Source organism: Dendropsophus ebraccatus, chromosome 10 (genome assembly GCF_027789765.1).
Source record: "Dendropsophus ebraccatus isolate aDenEbr1 chromosome 10, aDenEbr1.pat, whole genome shotgun sequence".
In the NCBI taxonomy this organism is placed as follows: Eukaryota; Metazoa; Chordata; class Amphibia; order Anura; family Hylidae; genus Dendropsophus; species Dendropsophus ebraccatus.
The window spans coordinates 14,091,767-14,119,631 of record NC_091463.1 but is presented as its reverse complement, the minus strand read 5'-3'; the positions used below and the strand labels follow the sequence as shown (position 1 = coordinate 14,119,631).

Here is a 27,865-nt window from a genome sequence, read left to right as displayed (position 1 = left end):
GTGAGTTCACCAACCAAAACAGAGAAAAAACACATGTTAAAAACACAACAAAAACAGTGTGAACCCAGTCTTCATTAAAAAAGAGAGGATTGTCAAAAGGTCTGCCTATTAAAGGGGTTATCCAGGCTTAGCAAAACAGGGATTCTTTCTTCCAGAAACAGCACCTCTCCTGTCCGCAGTTTGTGTGTGGGTTTTACAGCTCATTTTGCTTTAAGTAAATGGAGCTGTAATACTACACACAACCTGAGGACAGGGGTGGCGCTGTTTTTGCAAGAAAGCAGGTGTGTTTTTTCCAATTCTGGATAGACATCCTCCTACCAGTAAAGCACAGGGTTGACCTAAGTTTTCTCCCTGCATTGTGGATGTTTACTTAATAAAAGACATGAATCAGACCACGCTCTATTGGTAAGCTATACACCCTTATAGTAGTTGGAGCCCTGCTTTTCTGATACTATGTTCCAAATCACCTACTGTATATAGTAGAGATGAGCAAACGTTTTGGTTCGGTTAGTTCAAATTTCAGTTTCATCTGAACCGAGACTTAAATGTACCACACTAAAACCAATAAACAACTGTAGGCATTTAGTTCTTTTATTGCATTTCAACAAGTTCTCATATCTATACTTACCTGTCTGCACTCCCCGATCCCAGCAGCCGCCTTTACTTCCAGACTGAGAAAAGAATGACAGCCCGCTCAGCCAATGACTGGACTGGAGGCAGCTGAAGAGCTGTAGTAGTACACCGGGGGAGCGCAGACAGGTGAGCATACCCTTTTTTTGTTTTCTATGTGTATTAAATTGCGCGGCCGATCTTTATGAACTTTGCAAAAACCGAACAAAACTTTTGGTAAAGTCATAACGAATCTTGGTTCGTAAGTTTTGGTTCGCTCATCTCTAGTATATAGTCATTAAGCTAAGTGATAAATTGTGTATCCTCCATAAGTTATGGGCAGACAGAATTTTATCATTCCAAAGAGCAGATTTGGCCCCATAACAACCTACTGAATCACTTACTCTAGAAATACCTCTGATTGGAAGGACCATCACTTACCTTGGGAAATGTGGATCGGCGGGTGCCATGTTCCCTTCGGGATCCATTGACAACGGTTTCTGCTGAGAAGCTGCTGAGACAAGTCTGGTTGTAATTCCTGCAGTAGTGGCGGGCTGCTCCTGGTTCCCCCATCACAAAGACCAGCTGCTGTATGGATCCCTGCAATGGCGATAACCCCAAAAGATATTACAGAAGGCAGGAGAGATGTATAATAACCTACAGCAACCAGACTGATTTAACAGTACTACAGATTCCTCCAGGGGCCAAGACTCAGTATGGTCCCCAAAGTTTCAGCAAGGACAGCCATACCTGGAGAAGACTCTGGAGCCAACTACTTGTCACCTACATCTACGGTAGCTGTTATAGGATGATTTACAAATGACTTAAAGGGGTTATTCAGAATTATCAAAGAAGCACAGACACTTTCTTGCAAAAACAGCGCCACCCCTGACCCTGGTTGTGTGTAGTATTACAGTTTAGCTCTATTAACTTTAATGGAATTGAGCTGCAAAACCGCAGTAAAACGGGATAAAATTAGTTCTGGTGGATATATACAGTATATATATATATATATATATATATATATATATATATATATATATGGTGAATGTTACCAAGCCCTTTTGTTTTGACAGGACCCGCTGACCCATCTAATGTGTATTAATATGTCCAATGTTTCTCTGAACAGCAGATATTGAGATACAGCATGTCTAAACCTTGTGTTTTTATGGACTTAAGCCACTGCCACAGGTGTTACACAGTAGCTTCATCCTTTCTCCCTACTGAGAGAACATGCAGGATGCTGAGCCAAGGCTTAAAGGGGTATTCCGCTCAATCATACATTTTCATATGTTGCTGCCCATGGTGAGACTAACAATTCATTCCATGATGCTGCTTTGTGCTGAAGACAAAGAAATCTGTGTCTGAGCCGTTCTCTCTGTTTCTGCTTTGAACCCCCCACCCCACTTCCGAGTCCCTGGGAGGCTGTATCTGCAACTTTGTAATGCTTGGAGGGTTAATCTGAGGTCTAGTTGCCAATTAACTCAATGTCATTAACCCTCCAAGCATTACAAAGGTGATACAAAAATCCAGATACAGCCAGCCAGGGACTTGATTAAGTGAGCCATCTCGGAAGGGGTGGAGGGAAGACAGAGAGAACAGCTCACACATAGATTTCTTTGTCTTCAGCAGAAAGCAGCAGCTCAAAACTGGGGGAAGGAGAAGGAATGGATAATAACAACTACAGAATAAATTGTTAGTCTCACCATGGACAGCAACATCTGAAAAGTTTTGATTGAGTGGAATACCCCTTTAATATGATCAATGGGGTTAAAAGGAACAACTGTCCACATCTGCTACATAATGCTGGCCATATAGATTAGGTTTAGATGAACCTACAACTCAGCTAATGTGTATGGGGGTCTCTAGCCTTTCCCCTGATGGCAGATGTTAGGGTTGGGCATGCTGGGCTTCTGGCAGTGGCTTTCGCCCCTTCCTCTGTGGGGAACACAGATACAATTATAAATCTATAAGCTGTGTATAATACGGCCGTCCGCAGCATTCCTCAGACGTGCTTGCACACTTCAGGATTGTGGAGAATGTAAATATGACTATTTTAATAGGAAGTCATAATGTGCGAGCATGGAGCCTACTAGTGTGGTGTTGTTTGTAAGAATGTGATTGCCCCCACAAGACATGACAAGACAAAGCCCGGGACCAAACAATGAGCAGGTATGTGTGTAACTCTCCTTATAGTGTCACCCTGCGCACCGCAAAGTGTCCTCCTCCTGCCAAGTCTGCTCATGTCACACGCTCCATTATAAGACGCTCTGTCTGACTTCACAGGGGGGGACTAGACTCAATAGACATCTCCTAAGAAACTTGTGGTTGTCCTTGTGATAGAACATAAGTGAACGGATTCTTTTGAAGTTTTTCTCTGTTTTTCTAGAGAACTTTTTACCATACAATCTACTTCAAAGCCATTTCCATTTTTCTTTCATTAGTGCATTTACCATGTGCTGTTCCCTATAACTTTTTTAGCTTTCTGCCTATATAGAGCTGTATAGGGCTTATATTTCCTGCTTGTGTAGTCTTTAGTAGTAGTTTTGTAGTTTGTGTCCTTTTTCCTGATATTTAATATGACTAAAAATCTGCCACCTCGGCGTTTGTTGTTATTCATGCGGCTGACCCGGTGGGATCAATGACATTTTATTTTAATACTTTTTATAATAATGTTATGTTAATTTTTTCAGTACACTTTTTAGTCCCCCTGAGGGGGTTTCATAAGCGCTCTTGCTTATATAGATCAATGCAATGCATATGCATTTCACTGACCTATTGGATCATTTCTGGCTCACTCACAGCAGCCAACAAAGTCTAGTAAAGGCCTCAGGCTGCCCTGGGAACTAGTCGGCAGACTATACCCCATACATTAGGCCATGATACTATTAAAGGGGTACTCTATCTAATTTTTCAAATCAACTTGTGTTAGAAAGTGATACAGATTTGTAATTTACTTCTGTAAAAAAAAACCTCAAATCTTCTAGTACATATAAGCTGCTGTATGTATAAAGTGGTATATTCTTTCCAGTGCTCTCTGCTGCCACTTCTGTCCATGTCAGAAACTGTCCACAGTAGTAGCAAATCCCCATAGAAAAACTCTAGTGCTCTGGACAGTTCCTGACATGGCCAGAGGTGGCAGCAGAGAGCACTGTGTCAGACTGGAGAGAATATATCACTTCCTGCATGACATACAGCAGCTGATAAGTACTGGAAAACTGGAGATTTTTAAATAAAAGTAATTTACAAATCTATAGAATTTTTTGTCACTTTTTGATTTTTTTTTTTTTTACCACCGGAGTTCTAAACTCCTAACAACAATTTAAAACTGTTTAGATGCCATGATAGCTTTGACAGTGGCATGTAAAGAGTTAATTAACCAGCACTAGAGTGATTGTTCATAATACTTTATTTTCCCTGTGGTGACGTTGATGGAAAATGTAACACCTGTTGCTTAAGAGACTACAGGTTATGGCGGGGGGTCACAGCATCACCTTACTGGCAGGGGAGCACTCCACTTTTCCTATTACTCTCACCTTGAATGGCACATCATACGGCTCTATAAGTCCTCCCAGCATCAGTATTCCATCAGTTTTGACCCCTAGTCCAAAAAAGTTAGACCAAGGGAGCGTCTCTTTGAGCTTGCAGTCCACGTGTAGCGTCACACCTTTGGAGGAGATAGCAAGCGCCACCCGGTGCCATTGTCCATCGGTCAGAGAAGAGACGGGGAATCTGAGGGGAGAGATGTGAGCGATTAGACCTGCTGTATACCGTATACAGACAATGAGAAATTAAATATATTCCGATATCTCAAAGACAAGACCGAACATGACAAGAACAGGAAATTATTCTCCAGGATAGGGATTTATACAGAGAACACGCTGATCTGTGGGCATCACGCTATAGATCAGGATGAGGATGAGTAATTTACTTCTTTTTAAAAATCTCCACTCTTCCAGTACGTATTAGCTGCTGTATGTCCTGCAGGAAGTGGTGGATTGTTTCCAGACTGACATAGTGCTCTCTGCTGCCACCTCTGTCCATGTCAGGAACTTCCCAGAGCAGGTTTTCTATGGGGATTTGCTGCTGCTCTGGACAGTTCCTGACATGGACAGAGGTGGCAGCAGAGAGCACTGTGTTAGACTGGAGAGGATACACCACTTCCTTCAGGACATACAGCAGCTGATAAGTACTAGAAAACTTAAAAGTAAATTACAAATCTATATAACTTTCTGAAACCAGTTGGTTTAAATGAATTTTTTACCCCTTTAATGAGACGCAATCGATATTAGAAAACCCCTACAATGACTAGACCCCTTCCTTCTCCCATAGACATTTCTAAAGATGTTCTATGAACTTCCATTTACTCATATGACATGTATGACTTTGACATATACAAACAGGTATCACTCACTCGTAGTGTCCGCGTCGGCTGGAGATAAATATTAGGGCGCTGGGGTTAATGCGGATCTGAAATAGCACCTGACCCAGGAGACTTAATATGGTGAGGAGGCCCGAGTCTTCCTGAAGTGTCGAACGTAACTTGATCATCACAGCAAGTTCATCTGCAAAACTGATGGAATAAGCACAGGGGGGATGTATGTGACACAATAATACAATATAGTGGAGAACAATAAACTGTTAGTAATATGTATGAGGCGGCACATAGAGAAGCGGGGCACTATAGCAGGATTTACTATGTGTTGGCTCTTACCATCACAGGCCCGCCATGCCCAATGCTTGTATACCCATCTGACTCTCCTTTGGCTCCTAATGGATACACTTGGCTTTACCTACACTACATGTTTGATGTGAACGGGGTCTTACCTCCAGATATTATGGTAAACCTGACCCCATATGACCCCTTAGCAGCGTCTTGCTCTATCCCTATGAGACAAATCCCATTGTATATAAGGAATTGGGAATGCTCCCGTCACCTTCAACTGTGTGTAAGTGACACGAATAATAACCATGCGTTACCCTCTAAAGCAGCATTTTTGAGAAGGTTGTGTGAACCTGTATCTCAGCTTCATGAGATTCCTCAGTGGCAAATCTGTGACATTCCCTTTGCATATTAGGCTGGGTTCACACTGTGTTTTTTAGGACCGTTTCATGTATCCGTTTAATGGAAAAAAAACGGATGAAAAAAAGCTGCATTTGTGTGCATTGGTTTGGATCTTTTTTTTTTCCATTGAATTACAAAAAAAACGTATCAAAACGTTCTAAAAACAGCGCCACCCCGGTTGTCCGGTTGTGTTTGGTATTACACTGGGCTCCATTCTTTTCAATGGATTTGAGCTTCAATACTGTACACAAACTGAGGACGGGTGGCGCTGTTTCTGGAGGAAAGCTGCCATGTCTGGATAACCCCTTTTAAAAGCATGTAAAGCGTTATGGTCTGCATTGTGGCGATATTCGGTATATAGTCTATGTTTGATCCAAACTATGCCACGTACCTGTCCCCAAATGCCGCCCTGGTGGAGATACTGAGGGTCGAATATTGTCCCATATCCAGAGAGAGGCAGGAGAGCTCTGAGCTGAGGGAGATGTTCACGAGCTCCGCTGAGTGTGTAGTGAGGTATTCCAGGACGTTCACCTCTTCTGTAACCAAAAGAGCAAAAGGTATAGCGAGACAAAGCCTTATATCTCAATATATCACAAATAATAAAAACCATAAGGATACAACTAATACAAACCATTAGAATAAAATAAGCTCATGGCAATAATACAGGTCATTTATTTAAATAGCAGGAAGTGGTGTATTCTCTCCAGTCTGACACAGTGCTCTCTGCTGCCACCTCTGTCCATGTCAGGAACTGTCCAGAGCAGTAGCAAATCCCTATAGAAAACCTCTCCTGCTCTGGACATTTCCTGACATGGACAGAGGTGGCAGCAGAGAGCACTGTGTAAGACTGGAAAGAATACATCACTTCCTGCAGGACATACATCAGTTGATAAGTACTGGAAGACCGGAGATTATTAACTTACAATTTAACCTTCTAGGCCAGAAGGGGTTGTGTTCTTTATGAGATTACCCCTTTAACCCAAATCATATGTATCTCATGTGGTTAGTAATGGGCCTGTGACCTTTAATGTTTGGGGGGGGGGGGGGGGGTGTCACGCTCAGTCGGCACCTGATGCACATGTGTATAAATATGCTTTGGATACGTGTATATAAATGATGTCCTTAAGACAATTGGAAACAGAGAATTCCTGTGACCCCTAACAGGGCCCTTGGGATTGGTAGGTGTCAGGACACGGATTAAGGATTGCTCTGTTTCTGTGACTCGGTTTTATCCATATCTACAGGGGATAATTTGTATATACCTGGTGTTCCTGAACCGATCTATCCCTGACAGCAGAGCAATGGGCAGCCACTTTGTATCCTGTATACATAGCTGCCCTGACAGTATGGAGGCCAGAGGCGTGAGGTTCCCGGCAGCAGGGCCAGGAATGCCTGGAGAAGCCGTCCATCACTGTACAGTACAGACACCTGTGTGCAGGGGATACAGGAGGACACCGGGAGGTCAGCCGCAGCCTCACATAACACCAGATCCCAGAATCCCACACACACCATAAATCTCACACTGGATTAAGGGAGAATGTGACGGACGAATTCCTGAACTACGACATGATATCTGCCAGAGAATTCTGCAAGGAATGGGAGCGAACGCTGACCATAGATAGACACTGAGGTGGATGGGGCTGAGCTGCAATACCAGACACAACCCATGGACAAGGGTGGCGCTCTATCTAGGGACAATGGTACACAAGGGGTATTACCCCTCTTCCTCAGGTCCACAGGTCGATGCTGTAAACATAGAGACTGTGGACTCTTCCTGCATTATTAGGGTTAAAGGGGTAGTCCTGCCAAAATCTTTTTCTCTCAGATCAACTGGTTTCAGAAAGTTATATAGATTTAAAATTTACTTCTATTGAAAAATCTCTAGCCTTCCAGTGTTTATCAGCTGCTGTATGTCCTGCAGGAAGTGGTGTATTCTTTCCAGTCTGACACAGCGCTCTCTGCTGCCACCTCTGTCCATGTCAGGAACTCTCCACAGCAGCAGCAAATCTTCATAGAAAACCTCTCCAGCTCTGGACACTTCCTGGCATAGACAGAGGTGGCAGCAGAGAGCACTATGTCAGACTGGAAAGCATACACCACTTCCTGCAGGACATACAGCAGCTGATAAATACTGGAAGACTGGAGATTTTTATATAGAAGTAAATTACAAATCTACATAACTTTCTCGTACCAGTTGATTTGAAAGATTTTTTTTTTTCCTGATGGAGTACCCCTTTAATTCAGTAGGTTGTCTGTGTAATTCAGGACACTGTATCCAAGAGATTAGGATCCCGAACAGACCCGTCTACTCTCTATTCTCTAACAGGGTGTATGACAATGGAGTATCTATACTGGACAACCCCGATAACATCCTGGGAGATGTGACCGTATATAAGTATGAAATAATCCATGACATAGTAAACATGGAGAGATGTAACTATATATAAGTATAAAATAATACATGACATAGTAAACACGGAGAGATGTAACTATATATAAGTATAAAATAATACATGACATAGTAAACACGGAGAGATGTAACTATATATAAGTATAAAATAATACATGACATAGTAAACACGGAGAGATGTAACTATATATAAGTATAAAATAATACATGACATAGTAAACACGGAGAGATGTAACTATACATAAGTATAAAATAATACATGACATAGTAAACACGGAGAGATGTAACTATATATAAGTATAAAATAATACATGACATAGTAAACACGGAGAGATGTAACTATATATAAGTATAAAATAATACATGACATAGTAAACACGGAGAGATGTAACTATATATAAGTATAAAATAATACATGACATAGTAAACATGGAGAGATGTAACTATACATAAGTATAAAATAATACATGACATAGTAAACACGGAGAGATGTAACTATACATAAGTATAAAATAATACATGACATAGTAAACACGGAGAGATGTAACTATATATAAGTATAAAATAATACATGACATAGTAAACACGGAGAGATGTAACTATATATAAGTATAAAATAATACATGACATAGTAAACACGGAGAGATGTAACTATATATAAGTATGAAATAATAACATGGAGAGGTGTGAATACACTGCAGTCCGGGCAGCACCCTGCAATATGTTAGCACTAAGGAAGACAGAGTAATAATAATACTCTACATGTGTTATTCTTCCATCTGTCCAGCAGATGGCAATGCATCATCCAGTCATTGAAAGATGAAGTTGTTAACCCTGTATAACCTCTCGATCAGCCTGCAGCCCTCCAGCTGTTACAAGACTACAACTCCCAGCATGCCTTGCTATCCCATCTAGAGTATCGATCTATCACTTGCATATGTATTGTTTATGTGGGTTAACCCTTTCCTTATATTGATATGCCTATACCCTGGCCTTAGCGCAGAGAATTTCTTTTGTCTTGGACTGAGCTGATATTTTTAGGAGTGGGAACATAACACAGATCTCAGGATTCCACAGATACCAGGCCAGAACATGCACAGGGCGAAAAAAAAGAAGTCAAATAAACATAGTTTTGGCTGGGACTGTATGTGAATAAACTGGGATCCCACGTTTATGTAGCTCCATGCTGCTACATAGTGCGGGAGATGGACTATAGGAGGTCTGAGCCAAGATGTGCCCATACTGCTACCTAGCCACTCATCAGAGCATTGTCATTGTGCTGCCCCTGGCAAAATAAAGTCAGGTGTGGTCCTCTAGAATGATCAGTAGGGGGCGTCTTATCAGTGGCCACAGAGCTGGCATCAGTACAGGGCTTACCCAGACCTCTAGAGGCCCAAAAAGGGAGAAGGGCCCTGTGTTCTAATGTTCAGCCCGCTCACTGTAGTGCAGGGTGAGCACTGAACATCAGAAGACACAGAAGACAGAGAGAGAAAAGGGTGAAGGAGCTGATCACATGACCTGAAGGTCCTCAACCTCACAGTGTGGAGAGCGACAGAGAGGAAGAGGCAGAAGACTGATCTGTAAGTGCTGTGTGTCAGTGTCTGAGTGTGTCAGTCAGTCAGTGTAAGGGCCCTATTCCACCGGACAATTATCGTTCGCAAAATCGTTAACAATTAACGATCTCAAACAATCTCAAACGACCGCTATTGCGAAAGGTCTGAAAACGTTCACTCATTTCCATGGAACGATAATCGTTACTTATGATCGTATTTGCGATCGTTTTTTCTTCGCTATTTCTTCGCTATTGCGTTCGTATCTACTGCGTCTTATTCAATGCGAACGATTTGCGAACGAGGAACGATAAAAATAGGTCCAGTCAGTGTCAGTCAGTTTCTGTGTCAATAATGTGTGTTTGTGTATGTTAGTACATTGTGCATAGTGTGTGGATGATGGGTGCAAAGTGGATGAGGGGCCCTCTAAGGCTCTGTCGCCTGAGGGCCCGCAAAAACCTGGAGACGGCCCTGAGTGGTCATACTGGTCAAATGGAAGTGAAATGGACTGGAAAATGGGCGTTATCGTGAAAACTTTTGATTGCTCGAGGTCTTACTGCTGGGACCCCCACCGATCAGGAGAGCGAGAAGCACATGGTAGAGCATGTCACTTTCCAGCTGGCAGGGATCTCTGTCCAGTAGCTCAGGGATCTGAAGCGTGCTACCATGGGCAGTGTCCCAGAACCCATGTGCCACTGCTGGTGTATGTGTAAGAGGTGGGCACTGATGTATATATTATTGGGTGCTGAGGATGTTCATGTCTTACTGCATTTTGGTCACTAGATGTCACTGTCTGCTATTGTATTGATGTAAGCTCATGCTGAAAGGGATGGTGTATGGGACTAAACACATGTATACTGTCTGCCACCTGCTGAGAATTGGCTTGTTGAACAATCCTTGCAAAGATCACCTCACAGTAAGGTACTTGTCTGTTCCCCCAGGTTCCTCTCCACCAATAGCCAAGTTCCCTAAAGGTTATAAGATGTGGAGTGGGCCATGTGCTGAGATCAGCGTAGTGTGTGGAGGAGTCTGGGGCACCCTGATCCTGACAGTTTTTTAGTTTTCCTGTACACTAGCCATGTCAGGGCTAGTACACCTCAGGTGTGGCTACCGCCAAGAAGGGCCCTAAAGCCTAAGCAGGCTAAGGGGCTATCTGGGGTCGGTGCTCGCTTCCTCCTCAACATCGGCCCGTGTAATAGGGACTTTAGTTATCATAAAGGAGAACGGTCAGAGCTGACGTCTTCTGAGCAGGGACTGAGGTTCCCATGACTAACAAAATAAGGGAAACTTCTAAAAACTTCTAGAAAAGTCTCTGTGATCAGTGTAACATGCCATAAACCGACAGCCATGGAAAATCCCTGTAATGCATCTCCCCCACTTCTCCCGGTGACCATCCTGACTCCATCCTCCATCCTGACTCCATCCTCCATCCTGACTCCATCCTGACTCCATCCTCCATCCTGACTCCATCCTCCATCCTGACTCCATCCTCCCTCCATCCTCCATCCTGACTCCATCCTCCATCCTGACTCCATCCTCCATCCTGACTCCATCCTCCCTCCATCCTCCACCCTGACTCCATCCTCCATCCTGACTCCATCCTCCCTCCATCCTCCATCCTGACTCCATCCTCCATCCTGACTCCATCCTCCCTCCATCCTCCACTCTGACTCCATCCTCCACCCTGACTCCATCCTCCATCCATCTTCCATCCTGACTCCATCCTCCCTCCATCCTCCATCCTGACTCCATCCTCCATCCTGACTCCATCCTCCATCCTGACTCCATCCTCCATCCTGACTCCATCCTCCCTCCATCCTCCACCCTGACTCCATCCTCCACCCTGACTCCATCCTCCATCCATCCTCCATCCTGACTCCATCCTTCATCCTGACTCCATCCTCCCTCCATCCTCCACCCTGACTCCATCCTCCATCCTGACTCCATCCTCCATCCTGACTCCATCCTCCCTCCATCCTCCACCCTGACTCCATCCTCCATCCTGACTCCATCCTCCATCCTGACTCCATCCTCCATCCATCCTCCATCCTGACTCCATCCTCCATCCTGACTCCATCCTCCCTCCATCCTCCACCCTGACTCCATCCTCCACCCTGACTCCATCCTCCATCCTGACTCCATCCTCCATCCATCCATCCTCCATACTGACTCCATCCTCCACCCTGACTCCATCCTCCACCCTGACTCCATCCTCCATCCTGACTCCATCCTCCATCCTGACTCCATCCTCCATCCTGACTCTATCCTGATTCCATCCTCCACCCTGACTCCATCCTCCACCCTGACTCCATCCTCCATCCTGACTCCATCCTCCATCCATTCTCCATCCTCCATCCTGACTCCTGTGGTCAGCCTTGACCATGAAATTCCAAGAGCCTGCACTAAAGCGCAGCTGGGGGGACACGGACGTGACCCAAGGGCCACAGCTGTCTGCTGAGAAATCACAGTTATGAAATATGATTATAGACCCACAGGTTCCTGAGCCGGTGAACAATAGGCCAGCAATGTGGGGAGTATGCTGTCCAAATATTATTTCACATGAGCAATTCTAATGGCGGGTCTGGATCATTTCTACCATGCACATGGGGGGGGGGCCTTACTCTGTGTTACAAACTGAATAGGTCTCATACATGTGGCCCCTGAGGCTATTATCTACATCCCAAGGGGCACCTGACAGGGGCAACAATGGGGTAAAGACAGGCCCGTATCTGCCATGAGGCGAAGTGAAGTCTTCGCCTCAGGCGGCAGATAACACAGCCCTTGAGGGGGGCGGCATCAGCGTCCTGTGTCCTTATCATTACAACTAGTTACGGCTCAGTGCCCCGCCGTGTTTCCTGTCAGTTGCCTCATGAGAAGCGCTGAGGAGGAACTGGAAGCCTCGTATTCACAGGTATTCACATCACATAAAACATAGATATAGTGTCTCCTGCTGTTAACCCTTTCAATAATGCAGAGTTATTATACTCTGCATCACTTACACACTGTAGAAAAGAAAAAGTTACCAGCAGCGGGGACGCTATATTATGTCTTCTCTGCACTGCCGAACTCCGAGCTGACCTCAGCATAGTGCAAGAGCAGGAGAAGAGGCATAAAAGTAATGTTCTGCTCTGCTGTTAACTCTTTCTGTATTGCAGAATGGAAGTGATGCACAGTAATACTCTACATTCTGTAGTACTGAAAGAGTTAACAGAGCAGCCCGTTTTATTGCTCTTCTCTGGCTCCTGATGTCAGAGGTCAGAGGTTATCTATAGTGCTGTCCCATACACACTGCGATGCTGCACTGTGCCTGTCCTGGATCTTCTCTCCCTGACTATTGCTCTGAGGTCCCTGCAGTTCTCAGTTCTCGCCCCATTCACTCTCCAGGGCTGCGGGTAGTTCCTACATGCAGCTGCTGAAACGTGATCCATGCACTGACCGGCCCAATGATCTGATGTCACTACACCAGCCAGGGGATCCAAGTCTGCAAGAGAGGAACAGCAGCTGGACTCAACAGTAGAGCAGGGCTAGGTGAGTATTAGTTGTTTTTTTTCCTGTTTAGGAAAAAAAAGGGGATAATACACACAGGGCATAATATTACTGTATGGGTCACAGAGGATAATATTACTGTATGGGGCACAGAGGATATTATTACTGTATGGGGCACAGGGGATATTATTACTGTAGGGGGGCACAGGGGATATTATTACTATATAGGGGCACAGGGAATAATATTACTGTATGGGGCACAGAGGATATTATTACTGTATGAGGGAACAGGGCATAATATTACTCTATCGCGGCACAGAGGATATTAATACTGTATGGGGCACAGGGGATATTATTACTGTAGGGGCACAGGGGATATTAATGTATAAGGGCACTGGGGATATTATTACTGTAGGGGGGCACAGGGGATATTATTACTGTATAGGGGCACGGGGATATTAATACTGTATGGGGTATAGGGGATATTATTACTGTAGGGGGGCACAAGGGATATTATTACTGTATGGGGCGCAGGGGATAGTATTACTCTATGAGGGCACAGGGTATAGTTTTACTCTATGGCAGCACAGGGGGTATCATTACTGTATAGGGGCGCAGGGCGCACTATTATTATGTGCTGGGACAGGGGGCATTATTACTGTATGGTGGCACTTTTGTAGTATGCTAGTACAGGGGACACTATTACTGTATGGGGCACAGGGGGGGCATTATTACTGTATGGGGTACAGGGGGTATTACTACTGTATGGGAGCACTATTGCAGTATGCTAGCACAGGGGACACTATTACTGTATGGGGCACAGGGGGGCGTTATTACTGTATGGGGTACAGGGTATTACTGTATGGGAGCACTATTGCAGTATGCTAGCACAGGGGACACTATTATTGTATGGGGCATAGGGGGCATTATTACTGTATGGTGGCACTTTTGTAGTATGCTAGCACAGGGGACACTATTACTGTATGGGGCACAGGGGGCATTATTATTGTATGGGGCACAGGGGGCATTATTACTGTATGGTGGCACTTTTGCAGTATGCTAACACAGGGGCAATTGTTACTGATACTAATTCATTAACAATAATTTTGTATTGTATAAAATTTGAAAGGAACGTGGCCCATAAAACTCAAACTTTTTCTTTGTGCAGCCCCTTTCCTGGTTAATTTTGAGCCCCATGTTCTAACCCTACTATCACACTAACAATAGGTTTGGGTGGTGATGATGCTGGGTTTGTCTGTGATACCCATAATTTACTTATGTCTTGTAGTGAGACCCCATCATCACATATATATGGTGGCTACCAATGGTTTTAAGGTAGTCAGACATCTGGCCGTATGGGGTCATTCTAGATCCTATATTTCATGATACTTTCGTGCAGAGTTATGATCACTAAATCTGGTACCAACATGTTCCCACCATTCAGGCAAAACAAGGTGCCAGAAAAGAGCAAGAGAGTCCAGAATCCCTGATTTTCCACCATTTGGTGCTGACCCATGGAGGTGTACTGACGGTGGGCTCGATGACCCCCATCCCAGCAGGACGCTCGGAGGAGCTTGTTCATGTCATGTTCCATTTCAAACACCTTGTAAGCAAATACTTTCTTCACTCCGACTAATTTCTCCCGTGAAGAAGCCAAAATGTTTTTATAACCAAAACACAAGTCAAGACATATGGAGCAGCTTTACACATAGGAAAGGATATAAGGGATGGGAAGGGAGACCGGAGTGTTGGGAGACTGTGAGACAGATCGTAGATATCTGAAATCCATTGTGTTAGTCAACATGGTTTCTAGCCAAATGCTGGAGGTCTGATGTAAAGCACATGGAGTATTGCCAGACCAGAGCACACACGGACAGAATCCCTATTGTGGACAAAAAATAACTGCTTGGATGACCCCTGATTAGCTCTAACACTTTACGGTACTATTACTTGTGCACTGTATGGTTGTATTCGTGTATTATATACAGTAGTTTTGTTATTTGCCAACTATATAGTGATAATACCCATGTAATGTCCTGAAGATTTATGGTATTGTTTATGTACTATATAGCACTATCACTTGCATAGGATATGGCAGCGTTTATGTATTATAGTGGTATTAATGTACTGCATGGCTTAGTCATTTATACACTAAATGGTGGTATTATAAGCAAACTGCTCTACATTAAAGGTGTTTTCCACTTTAAACTTACTTACTTTAAATATAATTTACCTGCATAAAAGTGACAGTGATTAGCTGAGGAGCGGCAAAATGCCTGATCCTCGGCTGATCACATTTTTTTCAACTACGGTGTGATCTGGCATCCTGCTATTCGTCTCTCCTGTCCTACTCATCCACTGGAGACCAGGACCGGAGAGCCGAAGAGCAAGATGCCGGATCACACAGCAGCGCACTAGGTATTTTTGCACTGCTCATGTGATCTGGAAATGGACAGTACATATATATACATTTCTGTGCTGTATGGTTGCACGAACGATACAAGGATTGTTCGTGGGGCCCAGCCACTCGATTTGTTGTGCCATGTAATGGCACTGGAAATGAGCGCCTTTGTGTCCCATCATCACTTTTATAGCAGATTCCCCTCCGAATATTTCCCATTTTTAGTCATGTTTTTAATTAATATTAATGGAAACTATTTTTTATTCAGATGCTGGAATCGGTTCCCAATAACTTTCCTACCAGATACCACATACAGCCATTGTTTATCTACAGTATTATAAAGCACACTCTATGGCAGCATTCATTATTATTCATTATTATTATACATTATATTCTCTTTCCATTAACGTTCTTGCTCAGAATATAACTGGGTAATTACCTGTCGCTTGATCTACACAACCTGGCGAGCACAAGGTAAATGTCAAAGGTGCGTTACCTCAAGTCTCGTATTACACATTTCTTTCTGCTACAATAAACTTTCCTCCGAGAAGCACGACTGCTTGTTCTGTAGGCCATTATGTGAATGTTCTCTCTATGAATGCAACAACGTCTGGCCTGCTATAGAAATACCCCATGGGGGTCAATATGGCCGCCAGAGAGAAAGGCTCCTCTCAGATATGCTTTGGTGTAGTTTATTGGGGAGTGTAGTCTGTACAGAGATAATATGGTATGGTTAATCCTATGTATAATCTTAAAGGGGTTATCCAGAATTAGGATAACATAGTTACCTTCTTCAAGAATCAGGCCATGGTCACATGATGTAAGACACCGGCCTGGTCACAGAACGGCCTGTGTCAGAGAAGATCATCCCGGATGATCTTCACTTCTGATGAGTTGGGATGCAGGCGCATCTGTACACGCCTGCAACCCAATTCGCCGCTGCACACAATGGAGCGTGCGGCTGGAGCTGCACACTCCATTGTGTGAACTGTAAGGTTCTCTGTGGCCGCTATTCAATGAATAGTGGCTGCAGAAAACTAATATGTCAGTTCTTTGCAGCACCGCTAGCGATACCGGTCAGAGTGTATACCATGGCTGGGATTCCATAGACTACATAAGTTTCTTAATAATAACGGCCGTTGTTGCAAATCGTCCGATTCTCCCCATTATTATTCACATTCAAATACCTGTTTCCTAAACAAGTCTTTCTCACACAGTTGGGGGTTTGTTACTATGTATCACTGCAGGGTGAATGCTTTTTGGCAAAGAGTGTGGGACAGGTGAAAGGTGATGACCTAGACTGATACACTGTAACAAAGGCATGCAGTTGCATATGTCTGCAGTATGTGTTGAGCGCACAGAATGGAGACAGATGGGAGAGGGCCCCTATGTTACTATTTACATTGGTATTTTAATGTCTGGATGCACTGGATGGGAATCACTACCTGGGACGTGTATGGTGAATGTCTTTGCGGTGTAATTTTTGCCATCTGAATGCTGTCTGTGGTTATTAGGGTGGATGGAGGACAATGGGAATAGCAGGTTAGCTTCACATTAAAGTCACCTCATAGCTGTTTTTGGGCTGAAATCGGCCACATAAATGCTGCATGTTCTCCTCCTATCTATGGAGGGTGTAATGTGTTACTATGGGGCAGCCAGGCGGTCACGGTCTGCTGGCTGCAGTCAGATTAAAACTGTGTCTCTGCGTTCTCGTGGATGGCGTCTCTTTAGAGGAATTATCTCAGTCTTGCCGAGTTCTGAGACCATCATGAGGCCCCCATGGAAGTTACAGAGACTTCAAATCACATTATAGATTTCTCTCATTGTTTGGCCACAACAACGCTGTGTCACTGTCCCTGAATCGTGCTACACTGTAGCCAATTTAAAGGGAACCTGTCATCAAGACAATGCTATCCTATGTATCTGCATCATATTATAGAGCAGGAAGAGCTGAGCAGATTGATATATATCTTTGTGGGAAAAGATTCAGAATAACTTGTAATTTGTTGATTAAAATTCCTGATCATTCTGTGCTAAGGAGTCCAGTGGGCGGTGTCACTCAATGGACTGGACTCTTTAGCATGGAAACATTAGAGATTTCAATCAATAATTTAAAAGTTATATTAAATCTTTTTCCATAAAGATATATATCAATCCGCTCAGCTCCTTCTGCTCTATAACAAATTGGCAATAGCTGAGGTGGCGTTTTATGGTAATAGGTTCCATTTAAGTGCATGTTGTTATGCTATGACCAGCAACAAGGAATCCAGCTTGGACTGATTTCTCGCAATTGTTGGCTTGAGGTCATGGCCATTTGAGGGCCACAACAGAATCCCCTTGTATTAGGGCCCTATTACATGGAACGATAATTTGCTGAATATCTTTAATTCTTTGATCCAACAATAGGTTGATCATTCGCTTTTAACATAGTCCGCTGGCCGCACATCACTACATGTAATGCTGATGCGCGACTAATGTGAGGAATGCGTAAACCAAAATAATAAACTTTGTACTTACCTCTTCACACTCCCTGGTGTCCTCCTAGCTTTTCTCCATTCCCAGTCGGCAGCATGTCTGAAGCATTCTGTGGAGCCAATCACTGGCAGCGGCACTGTCCTGTCTCGGCCAGTGATTGGCTAAGCTGCCTGTCACTGCAGAGAGTGCTGAGAAGCTAAAGGGACACCAGGGAACATGAAAGGGAAAAGTATATACTTTTCTATTCACTAAATACAGCAAGGGCTGCACGGACATCGCTATATATACAGCCCTTGCTTCACCATCATTGAGCTGTCTAATAGGCTTGGTTACATTAATTGTCAGGCCGTGTAATATGGCCCTCACCTTGGCTGTGATTCCGCTAGAGCAACACTAAAAAATTACAACCTGATTTGCTGGGAAACGCAACGTGACAGATCCATTTACATTGGTTTCAGGCAACAGAATGATCTTTGGTCACATGACCCGCCTCCCAACATGCACAGTGTTTCTCCACTTATTGGGGAGACAAGGTACCTTCATTCTCATGATCGGTGGGTTTTCCAGTGTTTGGAACCCTAGCAATAAGATTGTAGTGTTAGACCAAAATACTTATCTAAGCGGCAAGGATAAAAGATGGCGGCCAGGACCCAGTAGTGGATTCTGTTTTTGTTAGTGGGCTGTTACTTGTTTCTATACGATGTGGTTTTGGAGGGGCCTGGAGTGAGGAAGCCATGCATATAATAAGAATGATTATTTTAAGCCATAGGCCAAAATACCCTACTTGCCCAAAAGGTAAAACTTAGTTTTTATTAATGTACTATTAAAAAGAAAAGGAAGTGACTGTGTATATACAGTGTTAGTTTAAGATAGACCCACGCTGGTATATCTTAATTGTTTGTATATCAAAAGTGTTTTGTGATTCTTGACTTTCGAGTCCCTGGGTTTAAACCCAAGATTGGGATTATTAAGTTTTACAACTAGGAGGTACTGTAATATTACAATAGATTTGTAGTTAATATTACTACTTTTGTAATGATCCAATAGAAGCTGTATGTCTTATTCAATTATATGTGAGGGTTTGTATACTCTGCGCTGTGATACCGCGGGCCCGCAGAACCCTTATTGAGAGAAGAAGGGACCTCTCACATATAATAAGGTTATTTAGGAGTGATTGGCATACGCTCTATGTATGGGATCAATGACCTTCTAGTGCATCACATACCACAGTTGGTGCATATACTGTATGGCATAGATACATTTGCCGGAGCTGAGGGGTGCAGCAACTGCCTTTTTGGCTTAGGATTGTTGTCTGCCGTAATACCACCACCACCTGATTTGTGGACTGGCAGTGGTATTCAGCCTCCGTGCAATACCGGTACAGTAGTCACCAGAAAAAATACACTGTCAGAGGGGGCTCAAAATTCTATCGATCGCCGCTGACTGCGTGCGATCTCCGCTCACAACGGCGGACTACAGATAGCGCCCTGTCTCGGGCCGTGCGACCTGATATCGTGCTAACCGCTGTTAGAGGGATAATGGAGTATAGTTCAGGCTTATATTGATCGCCGCTGACTGCGTGTGATCTCTGCTCACAACGGCGAACTACGGATAGCGCCCTGTCTCGGACCGTGTGACCTGATATCGTGCTAACCGCTGTTAGAGGGATAATGGAGTATAGTTCAGGCTTATATTGATCGCCGCTGACTGCGACTGCGTAATATTACCGTTTGCAGACACTATCCCCACAATTAAATTAAATGAAGGTTTCACTTTCACTCCCTTTCTATGATCATTGAAGTATATAATTGGTATACAGGGTTATTTTAGATCCAAGATCCTATTTTTATTTGTATATAAAATTAATTGACATTCCTCTAACAAAAGGTACAAATAGGCTTAGACTCAATGTCACACAATTCAGAATGTTGTAGTATAAGTAATCATAACTAACATCAACATCAATTAATACATTGAGGGATATGTTGAAGGATGAACGATTATAACTAACATCAACATCAACCAACACGAACAACTAATAAGTATCCAAAATATACAGAATTCAGTATACAAAAGACCAATAAATTGAAATACACTATATTATCATAACGATCATGTAATCCGGATAGTCCCCTTAAAAATATAGATATGAACCCTGCAGACAAGGGAGCAATACGAACCTAAGTCCCCACGCAGGCGTAATAACAACAAAAGCAAGAAATGAGCCTAAGTCCCAACTCAAGCGCAGAAACGGAGACGATGTCCGCAAAAGTCCAAAAAGGCTGAAAAAATATCTAAGTCCCGGCGCAGACGCAGTATAAACACCTATACTCGTATAGTATGTACGCATGCGTAGTAACCAAACGGCCAATGAGGCGGGGATTGCCAATTTACCCACGAAATTTTAATTTGAGGCCGTCTCTGGTAACCTAATTGCCTGACAGAGGAAGAATTGACCACCCCTAAACTCATGCGATTGGTCAGGATCTTGCGATCAGGGGCGAGACGCCTTTGGCATCTATAAAACAACTGCCGAAGCCCCGCCCGCCAATGCCAGTACTTTGAAAAAGTCGGTGAAGGCTGACGAAACTAGTTCGAAAGATGGCAGTGGCAATTTTAAATTAGACACACGCTGAATAGTTATCACGTTTGTAGCCGAATGTAATCTTGAGGATACAGTAGGCAGATAGTGGTAACACTGAATGGAGTTGGGACATCGGAGTTAGATTCTAACTTGCAAACCCGCCGTTGTGAGCGGTTAGCATAATATCAGATTGCACTGTCCGAGATAGGGCACTATCCGTAGTTCGCCGTTGTGAGCAGAGATCGCACGCAGTCAGCGGCGATCAATATAAGCCTGAACTATACTCCATTATCCCTCTAACAGCGGTTAGCACGATATCAGGTCGCACGGCCCGAGACAGGGCGCTATCTGTAGTCCGCCGTTGTGAGCGGAGATCGTACGCAGTCAGCGGCGATCGATAGAATTTTAAAGCCCCCTCTGACAGTGTATTTTTTCAGGTGACTACTGTACCGGTATTGCACGGAGGCTGAATACCACTGCCAGTCCACAAATCAGGTGGTGGTGGTATTACGGCAGACAACAATCCTAAGCCAAAACGGCAGTTGCTGCACCCCTCAGCTCCGGCAAATGTATCTATGCCATACAGTATATGCACCAACTGTGGTATGTGATGCACTAGAAGGTCATTGATCCCATACATAGAGCGTATGCCAATCACTCCTAAATAACCTTATCATATGTGAGAGGTCCCTTCTTCTCTCAATAAGGGTTCCGCGGGCCCGCGGTATCACAGCGCAGAGTATACAAACCCTCACATATAATTGAATAAGACATACAGCTTCTATTGGATCATTACAAAAGTAGTAATATTAACTACAAATCTATTGTAATATTACAGTACCTCCTAGTTGTAAGACTTAATAATCCCAATCTTGGGTTTAAACCCAGGGACTCGAAAGTCAAGAATGACAAAACACTTTTGATATACAAACAATTAAGATATACCAGCGTGGGTCTATCTTAAACTAACACTGTATATACACAGTCACTTCCTTTTCTTATTAATAGTACATTAATAAAAACTAAGTTTTACCTTTTGGGCAAGTAGGGTATTTTTGGCCTATGGCTTAAAATAAGAATTGTAACGAATACCTCCCTAGAGGTTGGGATCAACCACCCCAATCTATAATAAGAATGACGGCAGGATCTGGGGGCGGCCCACCTGTTTCCAAATGCCTAATGCTCTTTAGGTGCTATCTCAAATGTGAATGGTACCCATAAATCACAGTTACGGTATAATAAAGCTTTTATAACTGGAATCTTTCTTGCTCTTTTCACATCTGCGCTGTGGCTTCTGTTCATATGAGAAGCCACAGAGCTGTGTCAGATCCGCTGCCTGATGGACGCCAGTGGTGCATGACATACCTCATTGACTTTTAATGGGGTCCATCTGGTTCGGCCCAGGTGTGTGTAGTATTTATGGAAAAAATAGCTTTGCATGTAGCCCTATTTTTCCTCTTCAAAAATGATGACATCTCTGAGTTCTGACATGTAAACCATAGGTTGCATTTAAAGGTGAACAGATCGCTTTGAAACTGCAGCACAATCCAAGAGCAGCAGAAGCTGAGAAGATTGATGTATAGATTTGTGGGAAAAGATTCAGTATAACCTGTAAATTACTGGCTGAAATCCCTGCTTGTTTGATGCTTAGGAGTCCAGTGGGCGGTCCTAATCAGGCTTGGTCATATAGAGATAGCTGTCAACCATTAAGTGAGCTTACCCACGTTATACTGAATCTTTCCCCACAAAACTCCTCTTACTCTATAACAGCCCTACAGCTGTTGCAAAACTACAATTCCCATCATGCCTGGACAGCCTTCGCCTGATGGGAATTGTAGTTTTGCAACAGCTGGAGGGCTGAAGGCTTCCCATGCCTGCTTTATAACATGATGATTCGGCGGGGTATTCCGACGATAAAACCAATCGTTATCTGTCTAACATTTACTGGTAAATAAAGTTGTTTTACTGCCTTTCTATGGTCCATCTGCTTTTGACACAAATGGGGAGATTTATCAAACATGGTGTAAAGTGAAACTGGCCCAGTTGCCCCTAGCAACCAATCAGATTCCACCTTCCATTCATCACAGACTCTTTGAAAAATTAAAGGTGGAATCTGATTGGTTGCTAGGGCAACTGAGCCAGTCTCACTTTACACCATGTTTGATAAATCTCCCCCAAACTGTCTGCTTTATGTCTTCATTCCTGTGTACATTTTGTAATGTACTTCCTGTTCCTTTGTACTCTGTAGCCGGGAATTCAGCCAACTCTGTCTCTCCCACTGTGTAGGAGGAGGTACAGTCAAGAAAGTCTAGTGGGAGGGAGATAAAATAGGCTGAATTTCCAGCTAGAGTGTACACAGGAACAGGATGTTAGTCTAATGAAGATAACAGAATAGCCAGTTTGCATTTAAAGCATACAGAAAACATAAAATACCACAGGAAGGTAGTACAGCAACTTTATTTAATAGAATATGGTAATCTATTGGGCAGTTGGAAATAAGTTCCATTGTTGGACAAACCCTTTAAGCGGCATTTTAATCTGGACCGTTTCTCCTCCGCACTCTGATCGCTTCATATTCAGCTGCTCACCAATGACATTTTCCCAAATGGCCAATTGCCCGTAAATGTCTCTTGGCTTCCAGCATCTTTCTCCATTTCTGTGGAATTTGATCTGCATCTTGTTTTCTGCTTTTCCTGGGAAAATGTACAAAAGTGGGGCGGACCATCAGGGGAATGAAGGATTTGGCAGCGTGCAAGTCGATGACAAAGATAACAGATCTGTTATGTTTCAATAGATAAGTGATAGCTAGAACCCAAGAACGACTCTATAGAAACAATACATGATCTGGAACAATAAAGGCCATGCTAACACTCAATTCCAGAAGTCAGCGGGACCGTGCCGTACGCATTAGACTGTCGTCATCTGTGGGATCTGCCAACAACCATATACTCTGGCCAGTGTAAGATATACACACATTACTATATATGATACAGCTACTGCGGAGGGAGCCATTGCCTGGGGTGGGGGGAAGGGGTGTCCCAACTTTGATTCAGCCCTGTCCATGACATAAATTGTAATAAAATCATAAGATTGTATTACTATGCTACTATACTGATAGAAAACATTGCAAAACACACAAATTATCTGACAACAGAATGCAACCCAATCCCTACAGGAACAGCAATGGGGGAGGTTCTCGCTGACACTGATGCCACTTCTCTGACAGCCCGTTGATGGACGTGTTAGTCCGGAATGTGGCTACAGGTTCTTGATCATGCAAAAACATTTTTGTAGCTAGCGATAAAACCTTTGGGTCTAGCCCAGCTATAAAGTCGTATTCTGGTGGAATTTATCCCGCTCCATGCGGAAGCTAGACTTCTGCGGTTAGAGGACACCAAGTTGCTCCAGGTCCTGGTGTGAGCAGAAGCAAGGACCAAGCAGAGTCTGCATGAGGCACCAGAGGACAGGCTGGGTCATCATCAAGAGAGACAGCGCAGTACCTGAGATGAGATGGTAATCGAAGTCGGACAGGCAAAAGATCAGGGCAGGCGCCTTCAGAGGCAGGTCAGACAATCTGAGTCAGTAAAAAGAGAGGCAGACGGTACAGGGAGGGGTCAGGAAGAAAGCGTAAACCGAAAAATAGTCACAGGTCAGGAATCGCAAAAAAGGCACATTCACTTGGTATACAGAAGTGCAACAACACTCAGGTAAAGAGGGCCAAGTGGAGCAACTTTTAATAGGCATAGGTAACAACAGCAAGGGCATTGAAGCATCTAGGAACCGTTTATACTACTCGGTGCTCGGGCCTTGTGTCTGGCTCTGTAAGTTGGCACCAATCTATGAGATTTGGCTTCATTTACAGAGAGCATCGGTTTGTCTTATAGGACTTTAATTCTGCAACATTTCCACAGTGGAAAATTTGCACCAAGTTGTAAGGATTTCCATGCAGATCTCTTGCAGATTTAAGTGCAGATTATGGAAATCAAATAAAAAAGAAAAGACTAAAGGTCGAATTCCAGAGGGATTTTTCCCATTCACTTTACTGATGATGTAAACTTGGCAAATTCTACTGCCTGGAAATTCTGTGCAGAAAATCTGCAACAAATGCTAAATGTGTGAACAGACGTGTAAGGACGGAGAATGGCTTCAGCATCATCTATGCTCATCTAGTGAGTTCCCATAGAGCACAGTCTAACCTTCCACCCCCCCCATACAAGCTGAGATTTCACAGAGGTAACAACCACTTAAGTCTTCTTCCGTTATGAGCTGCTATAGTCAGAATGTAAACTGGGCAGAATAACACCTCCCCGAATGATTTATGATATTATTCTATAAGGTGAGTCATAACTCACTCAGCACCACAGCCCCGGCGGATAATGGTTTAAACTTCCCAACTAATCTACTTAGTGGTGGGGAGAGGGGAGCAAGGCTGAACCCATAGCAGAACCATGGCGGATAATCTTTGGCAAAAAAAAAATAATGGGGTGTGTGGGAATTGAATAAACTCCGGTGCGAATGGCCGCAGCCCAAGTTCTCTGTCATTACTTGTATCCCGGGACCCTCCCTGTAAAAGTTTTTTTATGAGCGCTCTAGGAACCAGAGGTCTATGGATGTTTGTATACAGGCACCTGAAGAGCAAAACCATCTTGACATACGAAGAAATTGTAAAAAAACAACAACTGAGAACTGCATTAGGGGTGAATGACCTGTTTATTTAGGCTCTTTTTATACCACATTTGGGGATCTATATTTCCCGTATTTGTTAGAAAATCTTACAACATACATTGAAAATATGACTTCTACCTACAATGCCGGGGCTCCGCCATGGGGGCAAATATGGCCCCTACTTATGCATTCAATTAGAAGAAGCCTCGGCACTACTAGCAATAGCTCACATTCACAGTCTGTAGTAGTTGTATGAATTGCGGGAGGAAAGTATATAACGCAACTCTATGGTGGTGCTCAACATTTACTACAGTCTCTCCTGCTCTCCTGCCCATACACAGGAACATTTGTCAACAGGCGCGATCGTCGCCCGTTGATCCACATCCAGACATGGAATAAAGTTTAGCTTATTTTGCAACTATTTCTGGTGAGTGCCACAATTTATTCTACATGTTGGGATTATGGCCCCTACTTGCCAATCTGTACATGGCCGTCTTCAAGGATGCGTACCTATACCGGTCACATCCAGTGCTGGTGCCGCTTTATTGATGATGTTGCTTTATTGATGATGGAGTTTCTTCTCTACCTCAACTTCCTTTATGATGAAATGAAGTTTACCGAGACATATTCCCCAGTGGAGGTACAGTTTTTGGACACTCATATCTATGTATGTACGTAATTGGAAATTGGCAACAGATCTTTATGTGTAAAAAAAGATAATCAATGATCCACTTCAAAATATAGGTCAGAAAACTGTCACCTGTCCATGGATAGCTGATAAATTATAATCTAGGGATAACACCATTAATAAATCCAGGACCTCAGCTCACCACTAAAGGTCCCCATATACTTTATACTTTTCCTGTCTGTACTGGCTGCTTACATCGGGTTCGGCGATTGGTATAAGGTGTATGGGATTCTGCCAAACGTCCACCATGTCGGTGAATATAGGGGTCGGGCACATGGAAAATCACTGCCTGACCCCTTTTTTTCTGAGACAAGCCACAGCTTAAAGGGGTTATCCAGCGCTACAAAAACATGGCCACTTTCCCCTCTCTTGTCTCCAGTTTGGGTGGGGTTTTGAAACTCAGTTCCATTGAAGTAAATGAAGCTTTATTGCAAACTGCACCTGAACTAGAGACAACAGTAGGGGGAAAAGTGGCCATGTTTTTGTAGCGCTAGATAACCCCATTAACTCTAGATAACCCCATTCCTAGAGAACATAGGAACATTCAAATGTTCCTGTGTATGGGCAGGACGGTGGCGGTGGAAACATCTTCGGATTATTCGGCCGTCAGTTATTGAAAGTATATGGCCACCTTTAGTCACCAGTATAGATGGGTGTGAAGCATGCTCAGGTTTGTCCGAACGCTCTGCATTTCATTAGAAGTGGCGGCAGAAGATGGCTGCCTGGAAAACATAGATACAGCAATAGGCCACAGGCTTTATGCATCTTTTCCCATACTTCCTAGGGCTGCATCCGACTTCTTTAGCCACCAGTAATCAAATGCAGAGCGCTTGGGTTCGAACATACTTGAACGTGCTCAAGATTCGCTCATTTATAGTCACCAGGATAAACTACTACATTAAAATGCACTCTGCATTTATGTACATGACATTGTTAGTCGCTTGTAAGTGGATCCAGCAGATTTTGATGGATCTTTCGATAATTCGGATGTATATGAGGGGCTTCCCATCTGTCCCCTGTGATGATTGGGCGGCTGGAGGTGGTCATTGAAGCGTTCTAAATTAATACAGAGATTACCTCATTTAGGATATAGATATTTAGAATGTCCAGTGTGATTGATCCCTTTAAGATGAAGAACTGTACAGATCTGATTTTATTCCATGTCTTTACGGTGGATTTCCCACTTTATAAAGATCTCAGCTCCCAGTAACCCCATCTGTCCTGACTCAGCAACAGATCTGCCAGACACCTCAGAGTTTATAATCCACAACATGAAAAGAGTAAAAAAGTTTGGTGGATCTAGTCCAACATCACGTAAACCAACAAATCTATGCATACAGAACGCCGAAACATTATAGTACAAAGCTAAATACACAAGAATGCAGTTATTTTTCTGTAAACACTCTCTAAATATATGAGAATGGAAAAGTATCAGGAGTGACTCATCCGGGGCCGGGCGCACAACTCCCATAGGGATCACCAGCAGATCACACATTAATGGATTTACCGGACTCTCTGGCTCGGCTGCAATGTCGTGTAAACCAAGTCATTACTGGGATCAGGAACATCTTATATTTGTAACTTAAAAAATTCTCTACCATTTCCTCAAGTTAGAAGGTTCCCCCCAAAAATAAGTATACATCACTGAGAATAAAGGTTGAGTTGTATCTCCGCAGTTACATGGGATAGGAAAGTGTTTGGCATCAGCTCGGTCGGGACCCCCAGAGCTTCCTGGAGCGTTCCTCTGATCCTTTCCTGAAACTGCAGTTTGTGGCATTTTTGTTTCCATCTTTATTTCATCCCATCCCACGCCATCTTTTTCCCATTTTTTCGCCATCTTTTTGTTTTTTGCAGGATGTGTTTTTTTTATTCGTACTGTTTAATGTACCAAAATTACCTTGGGGTATTATTTTTCTGGTCATATAAATGTTA

The 27,865-nt window shown here is 43.5% G+C and overlaps 1 protein-coding gene across 3 annotated transcripts in view; it reads right to left on the bottom strand.

Annotated features, from left to right (window-relative positions):
* The window catches only part of LOC138766004 (collagen alpha-2(I) chain-like), a 159,126-nt gene that overhangs the window by 68,577 nt on the left and 62,684 nt on the right, over positions 1 to 27,865 (bottom strand). For all 3 annotated transcript variants that reach the window (XM_069943254.1, XM_069943256.1, XM_069943255.1), the window contains exons 2-5: positions 6,066 to 6,210; positions 5,024 to 5,182; positions 4,146 to 4,341; positions 1,051 to 1,209 (exon numbers count right to left, since the gene is read on the bottom strand). In XM_069943254.1, the coding sequence (XP_069799355.1) occupies positions 1,051 to 1,209; positions 4,146 to 4,341; positions 5,024 to 5,182; positions 6,066 to 6,118 (567 nt within the window). In that variant the 5' untranslated portion in view covers positions 6,119 to 6,210. The remainder of the gene's footprint in view (positions 1 to 1,050; positions 1,210 to 4,145; positions 4,342 to 5,023; positions 5,183 to 6,065; positions 6,211 to 27,865) is intronic.